We start from the raw sequence: 24,505 nt of genomic DNA, 5'->3' as shown, positions 1-24,505 counted from the left end.
TAAATAAGCTTGCCAAAGGTAAACATGGCCATACTGCATCTGGCCAAACCTCCTCTGGCCTAACCTATACAAGCTGCAACTTTTCTCCACCCAAAACAAACCTGAGCGGACCTAACCTAACCTCATTGGCTGCAAGAAGGTAGAAAGGCCGTCCAAGTGTGCGGGTAGCGCCAGTCATTGGCTGCAAGAAGATTGTGAGCCGGGACAGCGTGAATAGGTTAGGCTGGGGTAGGTACAGCCGGATGGGGAACTGTCTTCTTATGAGCGAGCATGCTTAAGCATTGGCTGAAGAGCTACGGCGCTATTATCTTTCGGCAATGTGTCGCTTGTCTGGATTACGGAGTTCACGCGTAGTCTGCGGCTTCTAGTTCAGAGGCAGAGTAAAGTTAATGCATGGTGAGGCTGGGTGTTAGCTCCAGGACTTATTTAAGAGTAAAATTTGTGGCCTACGGCTGCGCTCCCTCAGTACGGAACGCAAATTTCTGTAAAATTACCTTCAGAAAGGTCAAGTTAGTTAGGATTCCCTAAACAGATAAATGCATATAGCTTGAAACTTGTGCATAATTGCGGAATGGATAGTTATCGTATTTGAATTATACAACTACAGAAGATTACTGAACTGAATTCTGACAATTCAAACGCACGGCCGTGTGATTATACACGACTGAGCTACTTGTTGTGCGTATACATGACAGCGTTTGTTTGGCCTCACGTCCTTCTGAGTGCAAGTTTAACCTCACGTCCGTCAAATCAGTATGCATCATGCAGAATTGGGTACATTGGTCGCCCGCCCGACAGTAGGAATAAATAACTGACTTACACGTGCATGCCTTATCACCATCTTATACGTTATCAGTCAAGGCCTCCTATTTATTTTTCTATCTACTTCTAGTAGTAGTTGTAGTAGTAGGTTGACGACAACGTGTCAGTATTAACGGAACCGTATCAGACTGGGCAACAGTACGCAGTGGAGTGCCACAAGGAAGCGTCATTGGGCCTGATTTGTTCGTTGCTTTTATAAAAGATCTGCCAGAAGTGCTCCATGAATGCCAAGCGCGTGTGCTCTATGAATGCCGATGACACAAAAGTTTACAATACAGTTAAGGTTTAAGGCACACAAAAGTTTTAATGCCGACTAGTGTAAAGTACTTCAGAAGGGCAAGTTTTACGAATAAAGATTAAAGATTATGAAGGTTCCAAGCCTCTGTTATCGGCTTCTGTGTAGTGACCTCATTGGAGTATACAAGTATACTCATGGTTCATACAAAGTCCCAGAAGGTTTACTAGAATTTTAAACAAGTACCAACACGAGGGGCCACGACTATAATCTAAAAAACTGCGTTACAACTCATCCACGCGACAAACTTCTCGCTTCGAATCACCGACATGTGGAACAGCCTCCCTGATTACCTCGTTGACTCTGAGTACGAACGCGTTCGAAAAGAGACTAGATTAAGCTATGGAGAAATATATGTTCTGCTTGAAATGCCTAACACCATATCGAACCCGGTGGAAGTCTTGTAGCTATTTCAAACTATCATCAGTTTTTAAATGATCCGGTCAAAGGACCTGTTTTTAGATCTCCTGTGAACTAGTCACGAAAATTACAAGAATCGGCGGCAGGCCACACCAGGCCTACTCTTCAGCGTTTACATAACTCTGATGTGAAATGAGCCACTTTTATCTGTTGAAGAAATTTCATTCATTGATCATCATGTATTCCAGACTTGGAGTATGTAGCGACTTGGCCTTGAAGAGCATCAAAAATGTGTTTGCATTTTCCATTGATTTATTGGTTTATGCTTGCAAATCTATAAATTACATTTACACGTATCGTCCTCAGAATTTCTCATTCGTTTGTTATCGCAGTCTATCAAGACTGTACGCAGTCTCAAGGCCCGTTTACACTAGGGGCAACACACGAGAGTCAAGTGCCTCAAAGCGCATGCAGAGGCGCTTTGCAGCCTCTGCATGCGCTTCTTGACCGATTGACGAGCTAGCGATTGACAGGGGCCATGTCTCATGCAACACAAGCGCGGCGCTTAGTAGATAGCTATTAAAGAATTGATATCACTTGTATGCTTAAATCGCAAATTAACTAAGAATTTAAATTGAATTAAAATTTTAAATCAAATTGAAAATCTAAATTGATCAATTAAAGAAATTCAATTCGTTCTATGGTTTTAATGTATTAATTTATGATTCTAGATTCTACGAACTGACTATGGAGCTGGTCTCCAAAACGTTTTCTATAAAGATATGAATTTTTGTGGACTATTCTTTTTTTTAAATTCTTAGTAGATAGATGTCTGTAGTCTAGTAAGGTTGATTGTGTACGCTGGTCCGGCACACCAAATGTCGACTAACATCACTCTCGTTGGAGTCACTCTCTAGTAGAGAGCCTAATTGATCTTTATAGAGAACATGAATGTCTATGGAGTGTTCGGTCAAAGGAGTCCAAAAATCGAAATACAAATGAAGTAAGTTATTTTTACATGACGTGCTTAGTTTATGTGATTTTAGAACTCCTGACAATTTATGCATTACCGTTTAGCGATTTCAAAGGATGATGTAATATCGGTACGAATATTGGAGCTTTTTATTTAAGAATAGACTATATTTTTATAAACTGTATGTTTTTGAATGTGCTACTTCTCTAATTATGATGCCTATGCTGAGTTCTCGTTTACAAATGGCATAGTGCGCAGAATGACGGACCGCAACACACCCGAGAACAATGGCCCACAGCTCAAATTCGGTGACATCCATCGTCATTGACGTCTAGGTGGCAACTAGTGTTCAAAGCGCGCGGTCTCAAACAACCGAGTACATAAGTAGTGTAAACGGTTGTGCGCGGTGAGGCACTGCAGCAAACGACTCAAAGCGCATGTCGTTGCCACTAGTGTAAACGGGCCTTCAGATGTACGCAGGGTGGCGGCTCAGTTATGTACTCGTCAAATTAGGAATATTAATAGTACAATTTTACTAATTATCTCAATTTGGGTGATATCATGAGAAACAGTGATATTATCTTATGAGACTAACATATATATCAAGCATAAAAATGTTTTTTACTATACATTATAACATGCAATTGGTTGCAATAATGTGGCGCTGTGTGTTAAATACTCATTTCCACCTCCTCCCAGTCCCGGACTCAGTTCACAAGTCACAACTAACAGCCTGTGCAGCTGCAGTGTGCATTGAGGCGCCGTAATGGATGGTGGATATAAGTTGGAGTCGTGTATCGGTTAGTCTCTAATGCGACTCGCGCGAAGCGTCATGTGACGGATAATAATTCACCTTTTTAAACGTTATTTCACCATATTCTAGTAATGAGTGTAGTAAGAGCAAGAGTGCACCTTTTAAAACGTCAATTCCCGAAATATTTCAGTGATAACTGTTACATTATTTGTGCAGATATTTTGGTGCCTAGTTTTGCTGCCGTTAAATGAGACGCTTGGTTAAGTGGACTTTTTTATCTTTTATTATTCATGCTTTATCTATTGTTCTACTACTTGATGCTTAGAGTTTATATGCCTATTATAACGTTATTGGTCAATGGTAATAACTAACCTGCGAACTCGTTCCTCAATATTCAATTAAGCATATTATTAGACAAAATTTCTTGCGGGAAACAATGTTAAGTTGTTAACTCGTCGGAACGCAGCCCGAGCAGCTTGTAAGCTGCATTCACTCCTCCCGCCCAGCTGTGGTACAGCATGCATGCCTGACCTCGGATGAAGGTGATAACCTGTTCAGCTCTCATGGCCTCGATGTCAGCGTTTAGTGAATAGAGCGTCACTTGGTCCGGGGGAGGCGGGATGCGGGAGAAAGCATAGGGCCCCGCAAGGGGGGCCGCGGGGGGAGGGGGCCCATACTCAAGTCAGTTTGAAGTCCCAAGTTCAGCTCCTCTTATCTTGTTGACTGCATTTCTTGAGACACCCTGGCGTAGATATTTCTCAATTATTCCGCTAAAGCATTTACATAATTTTTTTGTATTTGTTTTTTTTTTTTATTTGTTAACCTGCTTCTTCAAAACCATGAATTTTGAACAATTTTCTTCGTCTATTTAGGTATTGCAAAATCCTGAAATGCACCATCTTTATTTTAATAGTTTACATGAAACTGCGATGTTGTTGATGAAATTCCTGATTTAAAATTTTTAAACGCCGCGTTTTAAATCAGGTAAACCATGAGCCGACAAATCTCGTGGAAGATATGTCGACGGTACCGTCTGAGGAAGAAAAGTTTGTTGTTGTTAACCCGCTCTCAGCATTTGTCATGACGAAACATTCATTACGCGCTTACTACTTGATCAACTTACAGCGTTATCAGTCACCGCGTGCACTCTAATTACGAATGTTAGTTTGGCTGCCAATTTTGTGTCGTTAATTTTAACATTGAAATAAATGCTTGCCAGAGAGTTAAATTTATATATTTTTAACGTAATCTGCTTTGGATCATAAATTCATGCTCAAATTTTCTCTGTTAATGACTAACCGTTTTGGCTAGTAATGTGTGATAGTAATGTCAAACTTTATAAGGGACACTGTTCTGAGGTTGACAGGCAAAACCTTGAATGGATCTGTCTGATCTACTAATTAGACGTAGATAGACCTGAGGGGTTTTGGTTCATTTATAAATTGTCCGAATAACAGATTAAATACTCATCGGCCAGGGAAGGATAAATAACAAGTCGTGTGTCTAAGCTTAAGTATTGAAGAAAGGTTCATGGGATACACTCGATAGAAGTTACAGGATCAGGCACAGTATGTGCAGTAGATTGGGAGATAGAGTTAACGACACTACATATTGGTCTGAGTGCCGGAGTCTGCATGACTGCAGCTGAAGGCTGTCTGCCTAAGACTGAGACTCTGCTGGGACTGACTAACAGTGCGCTTTCTCAGCTTATATACGCGGTGACCCACGAGTAGTGACGTCACAGAAGGTGACGTAATAGTCAGTAATGACATCACAACCTGACACGTCCCCCCATCGCGGTTAGAAGCGTCCTCGCTTCATTAATATAAAGCAAAGCTAATACATGGGTCAACGCATCAGTGTCATGTGTACAAATTTCTTAACAATGATCGGAATTGTTAATTACAATGAGACTGAACGTCGTTAAACATCAGTGCTTAGATTAGGCATTAATTAATTTGGCATTAATTTCAAACCTAATTTTTAAGAAAAAGGCTCAGTTACTAGAGTTTACATATGACAACGGACATCATAGTAGTAACTTAATATTAAATAGAAGTTCAATGCCGGTTNACTAAGAATTGATACAAATACGTTAAGAAAAATAAAGAAAATTAAAGATGAGCTCAGATAATTTCAGAATAACAAAGATAAATACGGATTCATAGAAATAAACAATTATTACACGGTATTGTAATCATAACAAGTTACAAAATTACAATTAACAATAAACTGTGATCTCAAGACAACGAATTAACAATGATGCTCAACTCCAGTAATTAACCTATAATGACACTTCATTATACAGCACAAATTTAACTGAATCCGAGGAATACATACATATATTTGCAATGAGGCCTTGAAGTCTTGTCATATAACGCGTTAAACTTGTGAGCCATTCGACGCCGACAGCCTGGCTTAACCAAGAAACTCAAATCGATTCTTCAAATTCACATCTTCTTTTCCACAAATTTTTCCAGTTGGCTTGATGAATTAAAGATTAGAACCTGAGGGAAACGTGCATCTGTCTCTTATACACATCTAGATGTGTATAAGAGACAGCTGTACAATAATTGTTACAGTTTAATCAAATTGATTAAATCTACCGTTTGAAACCACATGGATGTCTTATAACATCAACTCATTACTTTTACAGATAATGCAATAGTAGATAACATGGTAGAGACAGTTAAGAGTAGAACATTATATTGCATACAAGAATTTTAAAAGACACTTGTCTATCAACCTTGCACAACCGAACATTAAAGTTACAAAAAAAATAATGGGCGGAAATTAATTATTTAGCGTTACCTAGATATTAGAATAACACATTAATACAAAACAAATTTCCCTGCCGGAATCAGTGTTCGGTGCATTTAACGTGCATCAATTTTATCGGTATATATACTCGACAATACTCGGTATAATACTCGGTGTAATACTCGGTATAATACTCGACACAGACCTTTGCTGTAAGCAAAAGTTGAATAATAGAAAAGGCACTTACTATATCGCTCAGGCGAGTAAGTCGTTCCCACAACAACCCTACACAGTCGAGCATGAATGCTGCTCGCTCAATCTAATCTGCGTCATAACTCAGATAAGCATGATTTATCGGTTTCTTCCCATAAATCCCGACACACAGAACATTATTCAATTTTGAAGTGCTACCACTCAGGCGTTTTCCATCAACAAGCTTAGCACGTTGACCATGAGCGATAAAAAAAAGTCTACAACATCGCACTGATGTTGATATACATCGCACGGATGTTGATCGCAACACTGAAATTGAAATCCGTAGTCGATAACAAGTTATGAACAGACTGAGGTCAAAAGGTCCTCGAGTTTTAAAGTGTGAGAATGTTGTGGACGTGAGAACGTCTGTCTCTTATACACATCTAGATGTGTATAAGAGACAGATATTACCCCAATCGTTAAGCAAGAAATAATTCTATCTCGCGTATAAATCGTCGTTAAGTTGACAATAACAATTGTATGTTATTATATCTCATTGATCGCAAAACAAGTTTCCTTCAATCAAGCTTTGGACTGAGTTAGTATCTCAGCATTGATCAGAAAATCCTTAACTTGATTACTTGAATTTATACAACACAATTTTTTATGCTCTACATGCTGTAAATTTGAGCAACGTGAAATTAGATTTATCACGATTATAAGTCATCTCAATAACAGTCTTACTGACATCTTATTTCCTGCGTGCGCAATAGCGTGCAGTAGTCAAGCTATTATTTATTACATCTCGTTATATTCGGTAAAAGAACTAACGTTTAACAGTATGAATCATGAAAACATCTTTGCACTCTATTGCATACAATGCAATATTTTGAATACGTGCAATATTATTTAACGGAATATTTGCTTTCAACGTGATAGTCTCGCTTTGAGGATCAGAGATTCTATGTACTTTTACTCCTGTGAGAAAATTAGTAGCATGACACATTAATATGTTGGCATTAATGGAATTAATATATATTAATTCTAATACATTAGATACAATAATGTGACCACCTTCTCTCAGAACGGGTAACAAGTGAGTAAATGCAAGAAGTCGCTCGTGTGTTCGCCTTGATCTGCGGCTCTCTTGGACCTAGCTGTTGTTTACGCAACAACGGAGCTCAAGCTCCGGCGCCAAGCTCTCACCTCTGAACCCTGTGTCTGCAGTGCGTCCATCACGCACATAGCTTGACGTACACGTTGTACAGCAAGAGCTTTTAAATAGTCACGTTTTTATTGACGTTTCGTGAATTAAATACTGATGTAATTTAAATGATGACAGCGTTTATGTGATTTCGTATTTACGTAAATCATCATTCGCTTTTGACATATCAACAATTGAATAGAATAAATGAACATTCTTAAAGTTCATTAGAAGCTTCAGTGATTAGAAATGACGATCGTAATTAAATGAACGATTTGTTCAGGAGCGAACTTGATAACCTTGTATCTAAGTCGCATATACTGTGTACGATCTCGTCACACGATTCAGAGACTTGCATAGACATTAAAATAAAATCAGCCCGTTGCTTGCAACGTTTTTAGCCATGCTGAATTCACAATAAACATCACAGTTTGTCTCTAAAAAATTATCACATCATCAACATCAAAAAAATTCAAATTAAGCTAGATAAATTGGTAGACGTACATTACGTTATCACCATATCAGTCAATCAATGTCAATTGATGACTTTCTCAGTAACAAATTCTGACCGCCTATCATGTATTAAAACATGAACAGTGCTTACGTGCTACCATATGGTTTGAACACATGCAAACATTTATGACGTCAGTGTTGACTGCTAGCATTTTCTAATTTGAAAAGAGCGAGTATATATAAATCCAAGAAGGATTTCAACATCATTTTATATAACCGGATTATGATAATCTCTGGCAAGAACAGCTCATTATTCATTAGCATCAACGGCGTTAATGCCGTATTACTAGTAGAATTCGTCAATTCTGTAATTAAGGCTGTAACAGCATGAAGTTCATTAGTGAGAATTGGCTTNGCTTACGTGCTACCGTATGGTTAGAACATATGCAAAAATATTTTGTGGCGTCAGTGTTTTACTGCTAGCATTTATAATTTGAGAAGAGCGAGCATATACTCTAAAAAAAAAAAGGGTATCAACATCGTTTTATATAACCGGATTATTAAATCTCTGGTATTCACAGCTCATTATTCATTAGTATCAACGGCGTTAATGCCGGATATCTATCAGAATTCTTTCGTCCTGTAATTAAGGCTGTAACAGCATGAAGTTCATTAGTGAGAATTGGCTTAGTTTGAGGGACTCATCGTGCTAAATTATTAATTTAACATCGGCCTCTAACCTCACAGGATTCATTTTTCCGACTCATGTTACTATGAATCAATGACCGTTATTTTGCATATGAAAGACTTTGTCTTTTTATCAGTCCGTAATTTAATTACTTCGACTGGAAACATTCATCCCGGTGAGCTTGGGCACGCTCACCGAGGCACACACGTTGCCGCCCAAAGCACCGTAGTACACATATTGCCACTCGAAGTAAAAAAAGAATCCGTCTCTGACTATTAACGCTCGTCATGTGTATAGTGTATTCACACATGAACATTGCTACGCGTTATAAATACAACATCGCACAAGAAAAATAGATACAAGTCTATTGAGCGTTTAAGCAAAATTATCAGTTAAATGGTCATTTGGAAATTAAATATTCGGGAATCGTTACTGATCTCCCATGACTCGCAAAATACTCATGATATCGCGAACCAGATATTATTATTACCTGTAGGTTAACAAACAATATTAATTAAATCTAATATGAATATTTCATTATTAGAATACCCAACTTCAGTCCAGCGACTCTTGAGATGTCGCGACAGTTGAGATTGTTCTTGCCTCTTCTTCACTTTATTATTTGCGCAAGTTTCGATGACCGAGGTCACCGCTCGATGTATCTTGAACTTCTTCACGGGCGCGTATAAATATACGTCGTTCCTCGTTCGTTACTCGTGCTGTTGATGTTGCTTCGCTCATTGATGTGATGTTTTAGCTTCTCTTCAATGTTGTTCGACGACTTTACCAGGATTCTGGGGTTTTGGTCGTCTCTGATCACTTGGTATACAAAGCAGAAAGTCGGCGCTGCTGATGCATGAAGACGCCGCTACTGATATATGAAGCCGCCGCTGCTTCTTCAGAGATGCAATGGACTTTAAGTCGCTGCTGCTGATTCTTGAAGTTGCTGCTGCTGATACTTCTTGTAGATTTTCGTGATCATTTCTCTAATCCTCCTCTTACTTCCTGTACTGGAACAATCCAGTGCACTTGACTTTACCAGGATTCTATTATTTACGGACGGATCACTTTGAAACTTGGTAGACATATGTAAAACATAAATCTAAGAATTTTTTATTCGTATGAATTAAAAAAAATGAAAACGTGAAATTCTAGGAAAACGGCCAAAAAGAACTCTAGAAATCTATCTCCTAGGATGTTCAAGCTACAATATTGAGACGCATATCATTCGATGCGTAAGAACCATATCTATCGATTCCTCGCAGCTTTTTTCGAAATTTGAATTTATGTGGGTGGGGGGGGGAGGTTCATTTTTCGTAAAAAATTTGCGATTTCCTTTTTCAAATTATTTTCAAAACTAACGAAATTTTAAAAAAAAGCTATTACCAATCTCTAGATCTTTTATTTGCAAATCGAATGGTATAACTCTCATTGCTGAAGCTTCAATACTGTAGCCTGTAGGAGATAGTTTTCCAGTGACAATAAGTGTGAATGTACAGTAGAGCGCTACAAAGTTCCGCGCGCCTCGAAATAGCCATTCAAGGTTGCAAGGAAGCAAGACTAGCCTTTACTTGAGCTCAATTTCTGTCAAGGAGGGTGCGAACGACTGCACGACAGCCATCCCGCACGACTGCAGCCTGATAACAAGCGTAGCGTGTTCAGACTAGCTATTTAAATTGCACTGCGGGGAATTTCCCATTATGTTGAATGTTACCTTGCTTTGGGTTTTGTGCCCTATGTGAAAACGAAGCGGAGCAAAAAAAAAAAAATCACGACAACGCTCCAAGGACCGTAATGTCGGTAAATAGCTTCGTTGTTAAGTAGGTCAAGATCAGTGTCGATTTGATAAAGTTATGTGTGAAAACGCACTTAAAATCGAAACGGGCAAAAAACTCTAATAGCGCCCGTAAGAGCGTTGTATGAATAAATGGCGTCACTTTCAACTTAGTCAAGAAAGTTATGCATGAAAATGTTGTTATTAAAATTCGTCCCAAAGGTCATCATCGATTCCCAAAGAATCAAACAATTTTATCAAATTATTTCAACACGTTAGGAAAAATTTAAATTTCATCTATATTCTAACATCACGTCTGTCTCTCTTTATATATTATATATATATAAAATTCCAGAATGATCAAATTTATTCGGTATTTTCATTGCAGATGCCCGCGTGGCATACAAGTATAGTCGTGACCTTACTAACAGTGCTCTAAAAATTGATTTGTCGTTGTGGCAGACGAGGATCTTTTTAAGCATTATTTAGTAATTATTTGAATTCAAAATGAGTGGTGCTAATAGCACGCCTCTTGGGAAGGCTCATCCTAAGACAGGATCTTCTCAGAAGTCGGTTTCATCCTCTGGGAGCTCTTTATTGAAACCCAGTTATATGTCGGGCGGTGGCAGCAGTAATGGCGGTGGCGTGATGTCCCCTCCGGCTTTGCAAGCATGCAGCATAGGAGCTGCAGCGGCTGCCGCAGCCAAGGCAGCTGCAGCCTTGGCCATCAACAAAAGAGAAAGAGAATCATCACCCAGCAGTAAAGGTAGATGTTTATTCTCTTTGAGTTTGGGATCTCAATTAGCCTATTTTTTATTACAGAGCTCTAATTTGAAACTTTTAGTTGCTTTAATTTATTTTCTCTAAATGCCAAATTGGGAAGGTAGGAAACTCAACTGGACAGAATATTCTTTCTGGAATATTGATTAAAATTTTCCAAAACTGATAAAAATACCTATTTGGAAATTGGAATAGGAGGCAACACCTCATCTTGCTGGAATTCTTGCTGCATACTAGTGCATAAATGATAAAACTTGTCATTTTTGAGTGCAGGCATGGACTCCTGCATTAAATACTATAATATATTTGGCTAGCCTGTAGCCGCTACTGGATTTTTAGTGCCGTGTCTTCATGGGTTTGCCACTGCCAGCTAGTATGGAATATATCTACTTGGCGAGCCGCGACTGAATTTTTCGAGCCGTGGTTTTATGGATTTGCCTGAGCCGCGAGATTTCATACCTACTGAAATTATATGATATTAGAGCCGCGATATTTCAGACAAAAATAGGACTTTTCCAGACTAGACTGCCAGGCCGCAGGCGCCAGCCGTGATTCCATTTCTTTGAGCCATGAATTCCATATCTTGGCCACGAACTTGTTATTTACAAAGCCGAAAAGAACATGACATCCTGCAATACCTGCATCTCTAATTTTACCATAAAAACAGTGACTAGGCCTAGCATTTGTCTTCACTTAAGCAGCAACTGAACAAGTGATAATGCAGTCTTATTCTGACTGCTCTGACATGATCGCAACTGCGCAATCTTCTAGGAAATATTTTGAGTTGACTTGTTTCATGTTTTGCATGTTATTTTGGTGGGAGGCAGGAGCATTAAACTGATTGAAGTAGGATATATACTGCAGATTGTGGAAGTTGGAAATTTTATGAATCGATATGTTTGCAACAAACTGCTTTTTTTTCAATCAAACAAAAATTTATGACATTAGAGCTGCAAGATTTCATACTTGCTGAAATTATAAGATATAGACCTGCAATATTACAGAAAAAAATAGGATTTTTCCAGCCCTGTTTTGCTGTTTGTGTGGATGCATGTCCATCTCCAGACTGTGATTGGTTGTTTCGCATATGCTTTTCCAGCATCCAGCCTGCTAAGCTAAATAATATTAACTGACTTTTTAATTTGAGCAAACATAGAGCTATTAGAGCATTGATTCCATGGGATCTCCTCTAGAGAATTTCTGCAAGTACAAATATAAATAGCTGGGAGGTGGCGATATGGTTTTTTAATGTTGAAATCCCATTCACAGTAACCTTTGTATAGAGGTGATGATATTGTATTTTAAATTTAGGAATATATCAAATTCATTGCAATGTTTTATGCTATCTCTGAAATTATTATTAAAGTCAAAGAATACAATGGAATGAATAATTTTATATCTTACTGAGACTCCATCTTGCAGATCGGGAGCGCAATGAGAGGAAGAGGAAACGAAAATCAAGATGGCAAGGTGATGAGAAGGAGAAGATTTTCATTCCTGGAATGCCCACTGTCCTCCCATCAAATTTAACTAAAGACCAGGAGGAGGCTTACCTTTGTGAGTATTTTTAGGGGTTGAATGTTACTCACAGTAGTAGATTGAATGTAATATTGTTCATCTATCAGTTTTATTTGATTAATTAATATTGTTGTTTAAATGGGTTTTTCTTCAAAATTAGGTTCAGAACATTCAGTGAGCTGCTCATCTGGATGCTCAGCAGTCTTCAGTAAAGACCTAATGATCTGTTTTTTTTTCTCAAGTGCAGCAATATTTTAATATTAATGTAAATTGTTAGTCTATTATAGTTTTTATGCTCCTCTTAAATCTATTTTAATTGTGGAGATGTGTTATTCATTTTATCTATTTGCTGACATTTAATTTAATTTGTGCAAAACAGCAATGTGTATTTGTCCTACTTCTTCCTTATCTATTGCTGAAGATTAAGCTAATGCACAATCAGTGGCAGTGTACTTGCATTACCAACTCTACAGTTCATTGACAATGTCTCATTCTTTGTAAAATTCCTTCAATGATTTTTCTGATTATACTGAGAGGTTCATACTAGATACTACCAAGCCAAAATGTTGATAACTATCTCCAATTAGACTAATTGTACTTGTGTATGACAATGATGCTTTGGAAGTTTGTTTAAAAAATGCTGAATTAATTTTCTCCAACTTTCCACTGAAATTAAAATACAAATATTTTCTTGTGATCGGCCTCTTGAGGTAACTGGATTTTCAATGCACTTGAAAATCTTCATTATTTTTCAGCAATATATACCTGTACAGATCTCTATTTTACTTTAATACATAATCAGCCTAAATTTATTCTTTTGTTTAAACAAAAATTTTCCCTTAATGAGTTTCATCAATGAATTACTGTGCACCTAATTTAATGACCAACAAATTTTATTTCCCCATAATTACATTATTTAATCATGAAGATGTGTAATTATACCAAAGATATCCTTTCTTGCAGCTATAATGAGTGCTAAAAACACGTAATGAGCTGTTCTTTTTGTTGCCTTTACACAGATTTCTAAGCCATGACATTGATAATTTTTTCTAGGGCAATTTTTAACTACTTCTAATGTTGACTATTGTAAGATTTTCCTCCCACATGCTAGTAGGTGATGTAAAATGTAAGTATTTGTTTAATTTGTCATTTTCAGGCATGTTATTGACATATTTTTGGGCTTTTGCGCCCATCTTAACCCCGTTCATTACAGTGCAACTGCAGATTGAAGAGATAAGCAGGAGACTGCGCAGCAATGACCTCGGCATCCCTGCTAACCCTGATGAAAGGTTGGAGTATTGCAGTGGGTCCTTGGGCTCACACTCAACGGGTTTGTCTCATCTTGTAGTTTATAATGACCACAACCCTTTCTTGATGTCACTAGGGCATCACAATGCTGCCACTTCTTCATCAATGTCAGGTCTAATCTAGCCAAGTCTCCTTATCAAGATTTTAGGAGCGCTTAACATCTGTGGGTTGTTTGACTTCTGTCAAGATTTTAGGAGCGCTTAGCATCTGTGAGTTGTTTGACTTCTGTTACTTTTACATGAGTCATGTTAGCCCATCCTTTAAATGTCAATCAAATGCGCCAGAAATATTTTATTTCAATTTGTTTTTCTCAAAGGGAATTTATTCAAGAGGTTCTTTCACATCTGTCTCCTATTTAAATTAATTTGTTGGGGGTTCATATACCATGATTTCAGAAATTTTGGCAGTAGTAAAATATTTTGAGGGGAAAAGGAAGGATTCCATTATTCAATCAGCACCTACTTCCTCAAACTTGAGTGAATAAAAGCTTTAGCTCGTGTATTACGAAAATACTTCACACGTGAGGTGGGAAAATTGGTTGAATACAGGGATTTGATATTGTTTGCATTGTACTTTATTCATGTTTATCTATCATTTTTAAAAACCATGATTCACTGCACTTTTTATTTTAATTTATCATTGGGTAGAAGGTTTACTCAATAAATATGTTTTGTTAATTGCCACACTCCCTTGAAACACAAATTAAAAGCTATTCATAGGAAAATTATTTGCAGCAAAATCAATGAATTTATATGAACTCGATTTTTACCAAACTTCATAATCTTTTGTAACTTGCCCTATGCAATAAGTGCAAGCAACCTCTAAGAAATTTTAGAATTGTTTATTATTATCCCTATGCAATAAGTGCAAGCAACCTCTAAGAAATTTTAGAATTGTTTATTATTATCTCTTTTTTTTACTTATTTCTCAAGTCCCTTGTTTGAAAGTACTACAGAAATATCTGCATTACTTATGGTTGGCAGCTGTTTCAGTTTTAATTGAATTGTAATTTGTTGCCTTTAGTAGAATAAAAGCAGTTAGGCTAGTTCGAGTTGGCATTAGCAGTGACATGGCAGATTTTGAAGTTGCTGTGCTGCACTGAAGAGCTCTGCAGAACATCTAACTGTCATCTTTCTAACATTTCAGCAATAAAATATTTTCTGGAAGCACATGGTGGAGTGTAATGACTGCAGATAATTTTGAAACAATTTTCAGGAAACATTATCGTCCACACTAATCAAAAGTTGTAGAATTGATGCTGTAATGAATAGCTATGTGTAATACCTAATGATATTCTGGTTCTCCAAGCTATGTACAAGAGTTGCCCAGCATCATAATGTGTTACTAATCAGTCCTGTTAATGATCAATTTTTTCTGCACAACGCGGAACTTACAGAATATCATTCAACCTTCAGCTTCCACATCGAGTTGCGATTAATGGCTGTGGCATTGGTTCTTTGTTGTTCGAAGTTGTCAGCTGGTCTTGTTGTTGTTGTATTTTATCAAGTCTATAGAAGGGTGCTACTAGGATTGTTGGTTTGAGTGAATTGAGTGAATTTACATGATAGTTACTTAGTTCTGAGTCTATGACAGTAAACTTGAGTCCTTGAGGGATGACCTCTTTTCAAAATACAGTCATATTATTTTGTTCTGTTCGAAGCTATCATGATCGTACCTGATAAGATGGAATACTCCAACTGCTGCTTCTTGCTAACGATTTAAATTAGGATGATTATGTCTGGGTGAATTCGCATCAATTTTTTTGAACCTAGGTTTGTTCGCTCATGTTTCAAATTGGTTGTGTTGTTGGTCTCTTCTTGTAGGTTCATTTTTAATTAAGAATCTCTCCAGCTATGCCCGCATCTACAGCATTGTTATCAACAACATGCGCTTTGGAGTGTAGTCTGATCTTGTTGCGACAAGATCTGACTTAACTCTAATTTGTTTCATTCAGAGATTGAAGAATTATCAGCATTACATTTTGGATTTCATCATCTTAGATCACGTCTTCTATAGCTCAGTGTGGTTAAAATTAAATATAACTGAAAGTTCTTCATTATTGCACTGTGTTACACATTGAGTGTATAATAACATCAATCAGATTGGAAATTTATATCATGATGTGTACACATTAATTTTGTTTACACATGTGCGTTCTTTTGAGGACCTTCTAAATGATGTGGTACCGACTCCAAAACTTTGAATAGCATAACCATTGTACATTAGTTTAATCACCCCACACTAGAAAAAGCTGGAGACTTTTAAGAGATTTTTTGCTTCAGAGTGACATATATTTTAAATCTTATTAGCATTTTTTGACTTGCTTGCAAGTTTTTGAGATATCATTGTCTGTTATTAAACTTTATTCAAGGTAGTAAAGTACAATTCTCGTGAACTGTATACACTAATTTGTAACGTGGTTGCATTAAATACCCATGCTGCCAAATTTTAAAAACCTAAATTCAACTTTAAGTTTTGATCATAAATTCATCTTAAATGCTGTTACCAGTCTTTAGCTTCAATTATTTCCTACTAATCAAAGTCAAATTCATGGTAAAATTGACAAGAATTACAATATTCAAATCTATTGTGACCAAGTGAGTCACGGTGCCGCCTCATGAGTCACGGTGCCGCCTCGTGAGTCACGGTGCCGCCTCGTGAGTCACGGGTCACGGTGCCACCTCGTGAGTCACGGTGCCACCTCGTGAGTCACGGTACCACTCCCTAAGTCACGGTACCACTTCATAAGTCAGTGTCATGCTAGCTAAACTCGTGGCTGGTGTCTTGATCGCTTGTTGTTTTATGTGTCAGGTCGCCGTCTCCCGAGCCCATATACAACAACGAGGGCAAGCGCCTCAACACTCGCGAATATCGCACGCGCAAGAGGCTTGAGGACGAGAGACACGCGGCCATCACGCGCATGAATGAGATCAACACGGACTACAAGCCTCCCACTGACTACAAGTAAGTGGCTTTGCCTGCTTAGTCAACCTTCAATCCATGGGCTTAAAGTGTTATTCTTTAGAAATTTAATATTCTAAGTGCAAGAAAAACTAGTCACAGAAGTGTTGTTTCAGCTTTATAAATTATGAAAAACCCATTGTTCTCTTTAAATGCTAATGCTGATATGCATGGATGCTGAAACATTTTTTGTATATTCATTTGAATTGAAATTAATATTTGTTTTAAATAAGTGAACTGATAGGTTTAGCAGTAATCGTATGAACCTTGGAGTTGCTCTAGTATGCTTGTGTGCCCTCAGGCCGCCCATCATCAAGGTGTCAGACAAAGTGATGATCCCGCAAGAGGAACATCCCGACATCAACTTCGTCGGTCTGCTCATCGGGCCGCGCGGAAATACTCTCAAATCCATGGAGAAAGAAACTGGCGCCAAGATCATCATACGCGGCAAAGGCAGTGTCAAGGAGGGAAAGGTGTGATATGTCTCTGTGATTTGCCTACATTGTTCATACTATTATATCCTGGATGGTGAAAGTTATTGTAAGGAAGTACTAGTTATATATCTTGGTGTGCTGTCATTCTTATATTGCTGCCGAATTCAGAGCAAAAGCGAATATGGCAAGCTTAATTCTCTTCTATTTATGGTTAAACTCTTGCTACGTTTATACTAAACATTCGTATACCTAAAAAAAATATTTGCATTGTAAATTGTGAAAAGGAACAATTTTGAGCTGCTTGTATTAACCTTGTTATCAATGAAAGAAAATTATAAAATTCATAGGCTCATTTACCAAACAGTTTGCCCTACTTTCTGGTTCAAGCCTAACTAGTCTCCTCTGCGTGAGGGTTGACTGCTCTAGTGCATATCTATTTATTTTGCTTGTAGTAATCTTTGAGTGGTGCAAATGTATTTGATTATTGCAGGTGGGGCGCAAAGATGGGCCCATGCCTGGTGAGGATGAACCGCTGCACGCGTTTGTTTCTGGTACCAACTTGGAGAGCGTCAAGAAGGCGGTCGACAAGGTGAGCTCTCTGACAACCCTATTTTATGCTTAGTCCTGCATAATTTGCTCTCTAGAGTACCACATCATCCCTAATGTGTTTTAAGATCCTATGGGTGGACAGTTACCTAAGTAGAAATATTATATATTGTACATTAAAACTTCAATGGATCAAGATGAAGCAATCCTTACATTTTAGTCAAAATAACTATCGCAAAAGAATAAAAAAATGAACTTATCATAATTATTTTATTGCGGTAAATATGAGGATGCCTTTACTTGACATTTTACCCCTCAATATGCAAATCCTTGTTTCAGATCAAAGAGATCATCAGGCAGGGAGTAGAAGTTCCTGAAGGCCAGAATGACCTACGCCGCATGCAGCTGCGGGAGCTGGCGCTGCTCAACGGCACGTTGCGCGAGACGGACGGGCCTCGATGCAGCAACTGCGGGGCCAGCTCCCACAAAAGTTGGCAGTGCCCTGAGAAACCCAACATGACTCAGGGCGTTATCTGCTCTCTGTGTGGGGGTGCTGGACATATCTCTAAAGATTGCCGGCAACCTAAGCCTGGAATGTCCGGAGGACAGGGCATGCATATGGGAGGCATGGGTGGATCTGTTGTTGACCGTCAAAAGATAGATCAGGAATACATGAGCCTTATGGCGGAACTGGGTGAAGGGCCTCCACCTCCTTCTTCCGGCTCCAACTCGCAAACTCCTTCAACTCCCAATATTAGGCCCCTGTTTGACCGCCAGCAAGGTGGGCCTCGTCCTCTGCTCAGCTTGGGACCGCCACCTCTCTCCATGATGCCTCGTTCTACTGGTAACTCCATCAATCCCTGGACCTCACCTCCTGGGTCTGGTATGCATAACAACAACGCGAGCGCATCCAACGTCAACAATCCACGAACTCTACTGTCGTCTCCAGGCTTCGGCGGTTCATCATCAGCTCAGGGACCTCGTCCTTTGCTAAGCTCAGGCAACAATTCTGCTGGTCCGAACTTTGCCCAACCGCCTCCTGGAGTGCTCGGAGGTCACAGTGGCTCGGCTCCACCTCCGTGGCAACAACAAAACTCTAATGGACCTCCTTCAATGATGACTTCGCAGTCGTCAAACTCGCAGTCCAATCAGCAGCAGAGTGGCCCGCCATCTTGGATGAATCAAGTCCCTCCTGGTCCGCCAGGTGGCAACAACATGTCAGGTTCCATGGGTTCCTCTCACATGAACCCTTGGCAGCAGCAACAATCTCTCCAAGGAGGTCCTCCTCCCCCGCCCCCTGGCATGCAGCATGGGCCTCCAGGGATGGGATGTCCTCCTCCTGGCCCAGTGCCTCCACCTAGGCCTGTTGGACCTCCCCCAAGCTGGGGCTGGAATGGCCCGCAGAACATGGGGCCTCCTCCACCAGGCATGAACAGTCAACAGCAACGAGGGTCCAACGTTGACCTGGGTGCCCTTCTGTCTGCTCCGCCACCACCCCCTCCTTCCTAATCAAGCTTTGCTTGCTGACAGAAAATTGTCATATGCAGAATTGGAAATGATTTGGTTCTGATGATAGTCCTAGGAACTGATAATAGAATCAGAGACTTAAAGTAACTAATAAACAAACTGGAGTTGAATGCTCAAGAGATAATACCAGACTTTGTTGTCTAAATATATTCTAAGTTTCGAAAGTGCATAAACTCCTGGGTTTGTTCTGCCTTGAGTAACGCGTAATGCTCGATTGACACGACTTTCGCCACTTCTTTATTCTTTACATCACGAAGAATATGTGGCTGCTAATTGATTTACAGCTGTTAATTGATTTTTTATGTACATTATTGATCAATTATTCCTGCATATATTTGTTGTCAATTCTATTTTTTTTGTAGAGAAAAGATGCTAAACGATCGTCATGGCCCGTTATCATTTGTTTTTCTCACAGGCATTACTGACTTTTCATCCTGTGACTGAAAATGATGCAATAGATTTGATGAACGTTGATGAGTTTTGGGGTCGTAGGCTGTCCAATACTGACAAAATAAGCAAACAGGGCAAAATTGTTATTCCGTTAAAAGCCGATCTTGTTCTTCTCTGATGACGAGCTTGTTTTTCTCAGATCATGCCAGCAATACTGTAAAAAAAACTTGACTTGTGTTGATGGTCTAACGTGATCTTCGGTCTGTAATACTTGACGTAGCCTTATAGGCACCTTCCACCTGCTATGGTTGAGCAGAGACTAGCGGGTCTTGTGTCGTCTAACCTTATAGACGACGTAATCATCTTCTATCAGTACAGGGTTTTAGAAAGACTGCAGCAAAAAATATCCTCGACTCTAATGATCGTCGTGCTGTACAGATTCCAAACATAGTAAGCAAGATTCTCGCACCCTGCCAGCAGTTTGGCGTGGCGGTGCCATGGTAGCCGCGCATGTGGCACGGTCTGCTCTGCATCCAATACGTTACAAACGTCCTGCAATTGCGAGACATAATCATTCGAGAATGCATTGTGTCTGATGCAGCAGATGGCGTCGAGCGCTATTTAAATCTTTACGTTCCTTTCATCTATTTGCTCATTGTGAGTGAATGTTTCTTGAGCGCGGCTCACTAAAACATTGCCTCGAAACAAGATCTTTGATACGGTGTTTAAAAGTTTATTACCTAAAGTGTTAAAGTTAAAAGTGTTACCTAAATTTGCTTTATCGAGCTGCAGGGTATTTATATACGTGGTTAACTTAGTGACTGACAGTAGATATCGCTTCATGGTCTCTGGTCTGAGAGATCATCCTACAGCCGCTCGGAACGCCCGCATTGCCAGATTGAGCTTTCGCGACAGATTCCATTGTTCCATGGCGGCTCTTTGATCAGGATCGAGATGATGTGTAGACAGTGTAGCACGCAATCGCTGGCAAGAAATCATTTGAGGTCACTCTGGCAGTTTACCTATCCTTATTCGACTTGTCAATGGCAATCAGATCTTTGTGAAACTGCAATGACTTTGTGCAGAAATGGGAAAGTGCGTGATAAGTCGTGAGAATTGAACTAAAGGGCCGCTTGGGTCACCAGGGCGTCGCCCTTCCGTCTTTCAAACATCTCTACTCCCTCACCTGGCTCGAGGATTTATAGCTCCTGCCGCACCAAGCTCACATTGTAAGCAGCTAATATCTTCATCGTGTATACCTCCCTAATGGACTTTAATACAACTTCGGGGACGAACTTGATCAGCTGCTGACCGCTGATCGGAACGACCGTGAACTTGACAAACCTCTTGTAGGGGAGTACCGATTGAACGTCTGAGACGGCAGCAGCTTTGCTCTCCTTGTGCATTTTCTCTCGTGCGTTCTTGACAATTTTCTCGTTGTAAATCCTTTTAAGCAGATTTGACGAACGTTAACGTACCTTTTCTGCCTAGTTTCATTTTTCGCAAGGTGTTGCAGCGTTTCCCATCCGGGGGATTCCTTTTCCTTGTTGCCTTCCTGCTCGCCGCCTTTATCCGCGTTCACGTGGATGGCTTGCGGGTCATGGTTAGGTCCAAGCTTCTTGCAGCGGCCGCCCTCGCCTGCACTTGGTCATCGCTCTGCTCGAGGATATTGCATTCCTTGGTAGAGGAAAGTTGGTCCCGAACAGCTTCCCCTGCGCATGCTGTCGAGCAGCAAGACCATTAAAGTGAGGGGAAGGCAGGCTTTGAGTATTTTCGTTGACTTAATAGCCGGCATGGTGTCAGGTAGTTCCATCAGTTAGTCGGTAATAATTATAATTGCATTCGCTCCCTCGCTGAGCTTATTGGGGCGCATGTGCGGATAAGTAGCCTCTCTTTTCCCGATATCTTCGAGTTGGCGGTGACATTTATTTATAACAAGGGTGAAGCTACGAGTCTGCATATACTGAATGCTCATGTGGTGGGCGTGCGTAAGACCGTCGCACGAGGGAATCATACACTCCCATTGCTTACCCCCAAGTTTCTGTGGGCGCTTGCGTGGCTCAGCTTTCACCGCATTGCTGCGTGCAACAGAAAAACTCCCTTCGTCGTCCTCACTACGAGGATGCCTCAGACTCTTCAGATGTACTCGCCGTTCCCTGAGACGAGTCACATGACAGGCTGGGGCCGGTCCAAACTCGTCTGCATTTGTCCTTATATTTACCGGTTTAATCTTCCTCTCTCCGCTGCAAGGAATGAAACGAAAACGTAGCATCATCGTCGGCCATATCAGCCTAAAACACAGATATAGGTCATCAAAGTCTTCATATATTCATGACATATTGACACGACATGTGTAAAGATTTCTATCACTCACCTCGCAGATGCAACGACGGCTGTCGTTATGTTGTGCCTCGCCTGCACTTTTAACACATATATTTCCACGCTGTTGAGGATTGTTGGTGTTCCCCAGCATAGTCCTCGTATCTTCTTCAGCGAGGTACCCAAGGAAGGGCGTTTCATGCTCCCCTTACATCTCCAGCAAGCTGCCGTCGAGCCGAAAGATTTTTGAACAAATTCACTCCATGAACAATCGAGTCCTCATCATGGTCTGGGTCAGCGACCCGGTCTTCGGTCAGTTTCGTCTTCTGCGGCTCAGTTCTGGGTGGGCTTAATTCCCCTCGTGCCAACCTTTTACGCCGGTTTGTCATGGCCGACGGGTTGACTATAGGGCTTGCCCTTCAAGGAAAACGTGGGCAGCGGCATGGCGGCGATGGCACCGGATCGTAGCTTGGGTTCCTGACTCTCTCTTCTTGGTTTAAGGCGCCTCCTCGTGCGCCGTAGACAGAGTATTCGCCGACGCTCGTTTTCGTTTTCTTCTCGGAGTCTTCCGAATCCATTTCTTCTACATGGAGGAGGGAAAGGAAGCTGCTTCGTGATTTGGGGTCAAGTACTACCTGTTTTTGCCTGCCGAGTCATCGCCGAATATTTTTCATCTTCATGGTCAGCGCCCTCCCGGCTCAGCGCGGCTTTCATAGCTGCCCGGCGGAACATGAGCAACTTTAAGTATTATCGAAAAATGATTAATATATATATATATATATATATATATATATATATACGAACCTAGTAAAATCCAAGTCGGTCAATTAAAACACCATGAATATTTGTAAGGTTTCATGAACCAGCTTTGCGACGTAACCGCTATATTTGGTTGCTACCGCAGCCGAGCCATCGCAAAATGACTTGACGATGAGCCCTCGCTTGATGACTTGATGTTCGGGCTCTACAACTGTTGTGAGAAAACAACCACACATTAGGGAAAAATAGTAGAAATCAAGAGAGAGATGATCAAAAACGACCGTGACAAAAACGACAAAAACTTAGGCAATAATACTGGAAATGCTCGTTAATCTAATTTAAATGAGAAAAAATTGTGCGTTACTTTCCGCTTTTTGCACTTGGCGTTACCCGTACACCGTGAATTGGTAAGATGGAGAAGCCACTTTCATCAGCCCGGTTTGGCTCGGACGGGTGCAGAAATGACCTCAATGGTCGCTTAAGGTCGCCCGACCCCGACCCGGTTCTCCCAAACGGGGAAGTAAGTATTTTACCTTATAGTTCAGCCCCCTTCAAATGTGGCGTTTAATTAATTTACAGCTGTTTATTGTCTTTTGATGTAGATTATTGATAAATTATTCCTGCACTAATTTGTTTTCAGTTCCGTTTTTGGAGTGAAAAGCTAAAGGATTATCATGGCCCGTTATTATTTGTTTTTCTCACAGGCATTGCTGACTTCTCATCCTGTAACTGAAAATGATGCAATAGATTTGAATTTTGATGAACGTTGATGAGTTTCGGGTTCGTAGACTGTGCGATATTGACACAATAAGCAATCAGGGCAAAATTGCCATTCCGCAGGAAATGCCGATCTTCATATTTTCCTCAGATCAAGCATTACAGTAAAAAGTTTGATTCGGTTCGGTTATTTCCATGTATAAAAAAATCAATTTGTTTGGTTTACTTTATGTGTCAGAATGTGTTGTAGCGATGTGAAGGTCAGTTTATTTCGATATTCGTAAACCGAATTTGATACTGCAAAATTAGAAGAGATATGTCCTGCAGTCCTGCTAATTATTCAGTTCATTTTACGAGACAATTCTGTCCCTGAAATCCGCAGTGTTGACCATTAGAGCAGAGGACTGGTGATATGTTAGTGATCACAAACAAGTGCAACCACTCCACCAAATTTAATTTCAGAAGAGACAAGAATCAAGTTTTTTTATCTGTTCGCAGGCATGAGGGTAATAAGTGTCGTTATATCTAAAATTGATGCATACGCTGGGAATAGGCTTTGTGTTCTGCGTTGGCATGCCTTTGTGCCCTCGTATGTTGTATTATTGACGTGAAGCTTTTGTCTTATTTGCCTGTAAATATCAAATAAGTGATGTATTTGTCGTAGAACTATAGTTGGCATTTGAATCACCCTTAAAATTGCTTGCAAATAGGAGTCGTCCATTTGATGACTAACATGTAACATAGTACAATTTAGCAGTAAGTTATTTCACTTGTATGTTTTACTGCGCTGAGCTTATCAAAGCTGTGGCCTAATTAAGTTTTTTATTTCCCGTTTACCCTCCAGGTGACGAGTAATTCACTATGGGATGAACACGCCTAGCAAACAAACACCTATTGCATTACTACATAAAGTAATTTATTATACCAAAATTTTATTTCGGGTCAAAGGATGAAATCATAAGCACTTC

At 39.9% G+C, this 24,505-nt stretch overlaps 1 protein-coding gene across 1 annotated transcript; it reads left to right on the top strand.

The window, feature by feature from the left end:
- The first annotated feature begins 10,696 nt into the window (after positions 1-10,696).
- On the top strand, positions 10,697-24,350 carry LOC108669191 (splicing factor 1). The gene is made up of 7 exons (XM_018156494.2): positions 10,697-11,044; positions 12,481-12,615; positions 13,790-13,865; positions 16,696-16,848; positions 17,147-17,318; positions 17,770-17,868; positions 18,165-24,350. The coding sequence occupies exons 1-7, from the start codon at positions 10,786-10,788 to the stop codon at positions 19,332-19,334; spliced, it is 2,064 nt and encodes a 687-aa protein (XP_018011983.1). The 5' UTR covers positions 10,697-10,785; the 3' UTR covers positions 19,335-24,350.
- Positions 24,351-24,505: the final 155 nt, after the last annotated feature.

The sequence above is a fragment of the Hyalella azteca genome, unplaced genomic scaffold (assembly GCF_000764305.2).
Source record: "Hyalella azteca isolate HAZT.00-mixed unplaced genomic scaffold, Hazt_2.0.2 contig16646, whole genome shotgun sequence".
NCBI classification, from domain to species: domain Eukaryota; kingdom Metazoa; phylum Arthropoda; class Malacostraca; order Amphipoda; family Hyalellidae; genus Hyalella; species Hyalella azteca.
Note: the sequence above shows the minus strand (reverse complement) of the source record. Positions and strands in the feature narration are given on the sequence as shown.

Coding starts and splice junctions, on each gene's coding strand:
- LOC108669191 (XM_018156494.2), top strand. CDS start 10,786: ATGAGTGGTGCTAATAGCACGCCTCTTGGGAAGGCTCATCCTAAGACA. Junction 16,849..17,146: donor AAGCCTCCCACTGACTACAA/GTAAGTGGCTTT, acceptor GTGTGCCCTCAG/GCCGCCCATCATCAAGGTGT. Junction 17,869..18,164: donor TCAAGAAGGCGGTCGACAAG/GTGAGCTCTCTG, acceptor TCCTTGTTTCAG/ATCAAAGAGATCATCAGGCA.